The 5,478-nt window shown below is 57.2% G+C and overlaps 1 protein-coding gene across 1 annotated transcript; it reads left to right on the forward strand.

Annotated features, from left to right (window-relative positions):
* The first annotated feature begins 209 nt into the window (after positions 1 to 209).
* On the forward strand, positions 210 to 5,177 carry NKX2-6 (NK2 homeobox 6). Its single transcript, XM_050801169.1, has 2 exons — positions 210 to 647; positions 3,835 to 5,177. Exons 1-2 carry the CDS (start codon positions 374 to 376, stop codon positions 4,464 to 4,466), a joined length of 906 nt encoding a protein of 301 aa, XP_050657126.1. The 5' UTR covers positions 210 to 373; the 3' UTR covers positions 4,467 to 5,177.
* Positions 5,178 to 5,478: the final 301 nt, after the last annotated feature.

Here is a 5,478-nt window from a genome sequence, read left to right on the forward strand (position 1 = left end):
AAGATCCTAGCCGCGCAGCACTGTCTCTCCGCGTTTTCTTTGCTTTGAGAACCATCAGTACGAACCAAACCTCCCAGGAAGGAGACTGGGGACTGGAGAGGATTAGACGGGTGCGCGAAGAAAGCGCTGGGGAGGAAGGTGCAGGGTTAGCACGTGATTTCTGCGAGAACCAATGGGGGGCTACGGTCTCGTCACCCGGCCCTGGACCCGGGCCTGCCAGCATGACCCAGAGGAAGACGCTGTGTGGGACGCTGGGCGTCTGTCCCAGAGTTTGGGTCTGTCTGCGGGGCCTGCAGCAACAAGACGGGAAGCTCAGGGTGCCGCTCCTCACGGGGACCAGGCACTCCTCGGCCCCGCCCCATCCGCCTTCGGGATGCTGTTGAGCCCCGTCACCTCCACGCCCTTCTCGGTCAAGGACATCCTGCGACTGGAGCGCGAGCGGAGCTGCCCGGCGGCTTCGCCACATCCGGGGATGCGGAAGAGCTCGGAAAACTTTCAGTACTTGAGAATGGACCCAGAGCCGCGAGGGTCAGAGGTTCACAACGCTGGTGGCGGCGGCGGTGACAGAAGGCTGGACGGTTCGGAGCCTCCTGGGGGTGCCTGTGAGGCAGTCTTGGAGATGGACGCGGAACGGATGGCGGAGCCACGTGAGTAAGCGCTCAGGTCTTGCCTCCTACGGGGGGAATGTGGGGGCGGGGGGGGCGTGATCCATGGGTGCATGGGGAAAATACGCCTCCTGTCTCCTGGGTTCGAGAGTCTGTCTTCATTTTTTCTCACTTCAGGAGTCCAAAAAAGGCCTCTCGAACCCCATTCCCACCCTCTCCCGACACCCAGCGTTCTTCACACACCTCTAACGAAATTAAGCCCCTGAATCTTAAGGATTCACTTTTCCCAAATCCGCTCCTCTGATTCCCACAAACGCATGGCTCCCACTCGCAGCCACAGTGCCCAGAACCTCCATCTTCTCATCTCCACAGCGAAACCCTCTGCAGGGTCTTAGCCGTGCCAGTCACCACCACCCTTCCCTTCCATCACCTGGTGTCTCTCCACCCCCAAACCGTTTGCAAAAGAGTGTGAGCAATCAAAGCAGTGGAACCCTAGTGGCTCCGAGGTCACTCCTAACCAGGCCCTTTCTTGCTGGCCTGGCCGGGGGCGGGGGGGCCCATTCCTCCTCATGGATTTTTCTTCTGGAAGACGGAAGATGGGGACCGGGTGGCGATTGAGTCTCCCGAAGTGGAAGGCCCCGTTGGCACAGGATTCTCCGCGTCAGGGAGAGTGTTAAAGGCTGCCAGGGTTTTCTCTGCCCTGGGACATGGCTCTGGCCGAGTCCTGTCGCCTGAATCCGAAGGCGCAACCATGCGCGCCGAGCTGCGAGGCCCACGCACCTGTGTCCAGCAGCCTGGAAGGGAAGGGGCTGGCGGGGAGTTGTGTTGCGTCGATACGGAGGCTTTGGCTGGAGAGGCCCGACATTCCAAGGGATGAAAACTACACCTTTTTCTCTCCAAACCTCAGCACCTCGCTCAGCATTCTCAACGCAGGGACTCTGAGTAGCGCCCGGCAGGGCAGGCCTCCTCTGCCAGACTGCCATGGCGCCTCCATTCAAGGCGCAAACGAACGAAATAAATCAAGGGGCTGGATCGGAGTTACCGGCTTGCAGGCCGGCTACTCACTAACTCCAGAAGCCGGAGAACATTATCTGTTGTGTCCGCGAAGAAGCTGGTAGGTTTTCTGCAGCGGATTCTAAACTCCCTCGGCGCTGCTCAGCTAACTCGGCGATCACTTCTGCTCCGCTGACAAAGGATCACGTTTCTTCGACCACCACAGTCGCCTCGCAGTCGATGGTATTGGTGGCGCCTTCCTTGTCCCGCTGGAAACCAAATCCTGGGAGCGTCTCTTCTGCTGCAGCAGTGGACGCCGCCGAGGAGGGACCAGAGGCGGGCTCCAGGAACTGAGCCCAAGGCCGCGGTAGCGATCCGGACAGGGAAGGCACCTTCGGTGGGCTTCATGCCCTCCTCCATCGCAGTCAACCACCTTGCCCTCAAGAACTCCAGGATTGTGAGCAGGAGGGCGCAGGGTGCTGGCGCGCCCTGCAGTACTGTGCAGCCCCAGGGCCTGCATGATCTGTGACTTTCAAATGGGGTCCTCCTTGCTCTACAGCCTGACTGAAGGTCAGTTGTTACCTTTCGATGTGCTAAGAAAACAAACCTACCTCAGGATTTTTCCTCTTTGCAAGGAGAGATGGCCTCAGTTTATTTGAGCACAGGCGTCTCTGAAGGAAGTTGTTCTCTCCTCAAACTTTAAATACCAAACAGCTCCATCCCCCCCATGACATTGTGCCAGGGCCTTGGGTCTTAGGAGTCTGCTTCCAATCGCACTGGCTCATTTAGAGTCCTGTCCCTTCTTGCCATGAACTTGCACCCCCTCCATGCTCCTGGTTTTCTCCTGGCATGAGATTCCATGAAAACTCAGCATTTCCCTTCTATCCACCCTTGGGGTAAAACGGGGCTTAAGCCCAGACAGGAGAGAGGTGAGAAGAAGGGAGGAAAATGCTGCACCGCGGTGGGCACAGTCTCAGCTGTAGGGGTCGCCCTGGGTGAAAGGAGGACTTCAGGGTGAAGCCCACATCACCTGCTTGCCAGAAAGACCCCAAAGGAAGGAGAGGCTACCTTTTAAGAAGCCAAATGTGGACCTTAACTTTATGTAACTCTCAAAGAGAACCTCAGTTTCTGAGCCAAGAGTCAGGAGCCAAGAAATATTTTGTTTTCATCATATATTGTTATTTTGGATTACAAACCATCACATCCAAGAAAGCTGGGATGCATCCTGGTGTTGGTGGAGTGCTGCGTCAAAAAGACAAGAGTGTGCACAAAAGTGGGGTGAAGGTAGGAGACACTCAAGGCCCCGGCTCCTGGACTTAGAGCTGAGTTCCCTGCAGTGCGCTTGGGGCTGCGAAGGAAAATGAGGCAGACGGGAGCCTCCTGAGAGCCTGTCACCGAGTTTGCGCCTTCTTGACACCCGGGCTTCTCTGTTTTTCCTTCCTTCCCCGCCTTCCTCCTCCTCCTCCTCTTCTTTCTCCTCTTCCTCTTTCTTCTCCTCTTTCTCTACTTCCAAGGAGAGTCCAAAGTCTCCCCAATCTGATCGACACCTCCACTCACACTTGTTCCTCACAGCGAAGGTTTACCAAACTCGACCACCATACACACACGGTTTTTTTGTTTGTTTGTTTTTTTTTGAGAAGGAGTCTGGCTCTGTCACCCAGGCTGGAGTGCTGGGGCTCGATCTAGATCTCGGCTCACTGCAAGCTCTGCCTCCCGGGTTCATGCCATTCTCCTTCCTCAGCCTCTCGAGTAGCTGGGACCACAGGCGACCGCCACCACGCCCGGCGAATTTTTTTGTATTTTTAGTAGAGACGGGGTTTTGACCGTGTTAGCCAGAATAGTCTCGATCTCCTGACCTAGTGATTCGCCCGTCTCGGCCTCCCAAAGTGCTGGGATTACAGGCGTGAGCCACCGCGTCCGGCCCATGCACACACATTCTAAGAAGCAAATGGAGCTGCCTTAACTCTTTATCTAGAGTCTACCTTTTGGAAAAGGACGCACACATCGGGGACCACATGGTGTCACAATTTATGTTCCAGCAGTAACATAAAAGTGACAGAGCTTGGAGGGAAAGAACATTGAGACAGTCCTGGGACAGGGTTCCGGGGTAGTAGGAGCGAGGAGGGGGATGGGCAGAGTGAAGGCTGCCAGGGAGAGGGAAGTCTTGAAAACTAAGTAGAAACTGCTCAGGTGAGCCTTAGGCTGGGCGCTGATGTGTCACTTCCTGTGCTTTTAGAACCCGGCCTGAGCGCGGCCTCGCCCCTCGGCGGCGGGACCAGGGTGCCAGAGTGCGGCGTTGGCAACGGCGGCGACAGCGTGCGGGGTGGCTGCTCCGAGCAGCCCAAGGCGCGGCAACGACGGAAGCCGCGCGTGCTCTTTTCGCAGGCGCAGGTGCTGGCCCTGGAGCGGCGCTTCAAGCAGCAGCGATACCTGTCAGCGCCCGAGCGCGAGCACCTGGCCAGCGCGCTGCAGCTCACGTCCACGCAGGTCAAGATCTGGTTCCAGAACCGACGCTACAAATGCAAGAGACAGCGCCAGGACAAGTCGCTCGAACTGGCCGGCCACCCTCTAACGCCGCGCCGAGTGGCGGTGCCCGTCTTGGTGCGCGATGGCAAGCCCTGCCTGGGCCCCGGGCCCAGCGCACCTGCCTTCCCCAGTCCCTATGGCGCCACAGTGTCGCCCTATTCTTGCTACGGAGGCTACACCGGAGCACCCTACGGAGTAGGCTACGGCAGCTGCTACGCGGGCGCGCCCTCCGGTCCTGCGCCGCACACACCACTGGCCAGCGCGGGCTTCGGACACAGTGGCCAGAATGCCACCCCGCAGGACCATCTGGCAGCCACGCTGCAGGGCGTCAGGGCCTGGTGAGGCTCCTCGGCTTGACTCTGCCCACTAGGGTCAGATGCTCGGTCCCTTCCCCTCCGCCCGCAGGTCGCGACAAGAAGGAGGGGACGCGGCGCTGGAGGAAGCTGCTGCCCAACGGCGCTTCGTTCCGCAGCGATCTCTGGAACTGCGATCTGCACCACAGTCACCCAGCTAAAGGCCTTGCCTGGGACGTTCTTCCCCCAAAAGGCGAACCCTCTACCGGTCACCCACCAAGCAACACAGGGACTGAAGAAAACCGAGGCTGACTGGCAGTTTGGGGTGTGGGAGCAGTACTGAGGCGCGTGACTTTTGGGGCTTCAACCCCAGAGGCCCAAGAGGCTCTCGCATCTGTACGCAGCAGCCCCGGTGCATCGGGGGTGAATGGAGATGGTGATCTAGCGGGCCTACCATCCTCCAATTAATGACAGCTGTTGGGGAAGAACGAGAAGAGAATGGGAGTGCGGGAAGCCGGCTGAAGAGCCGGGAACTTGAGGATGGGGAAGTTCACGAAGAGGGACCTGCTCTGAGCCTCCTCCTGTGGGGTTTAAACATCCCCACAAGGCTGCGCCCCTGCGGACTCCATTAATTCAGAGGAGCGCTCTTTTCCCGCCATGATTGCTCTCCTGGAAGTAGGCTCTACCTTCCGGTGCCTTTCACTGTTGTGCATTTTCCCTCTTTGTACAGCACAGGACCTCCAATAAATATACTAAACAAGTGTGCGTGTGGTTGCGTGTGTGTAGGCCGTTAGAACATACATACGCCATTACCTTGAAACAATTTCGAGTTAAAGTAAAAATGAAGCTCAGAAGTGCTAGGAGAACAAAACAAATTCAGTCTTGGAGGTAGGTTTCCTAATTTCTTCCTTCACACTCCTCTCTCCCTCTTTGTAGGTTTTCTTTGGAGCATCAACAGTTTCTAAGTTTTGCGCCAGGAAAAGATCAAGTGCCCCGAAGTCCTAAAAAGATGGGTAGAAAGCCTGACCTTTAGGCTTTCTAAAATTGTGAAATTTTGACAT

Source organism: Macaca thibetana, chromosome 8, assembly GCF_024542745.1.
Source record: "Macaca thibetana thibetana isolate TM-01 chromosome 8, ASM2454274v1, whole genome shotgun sequence".
NCBI lineage: Eukaryota > Metazoa > Chordata > Mammalia > Primates > Cercopithecidae > Macaca > Macaca thibetana.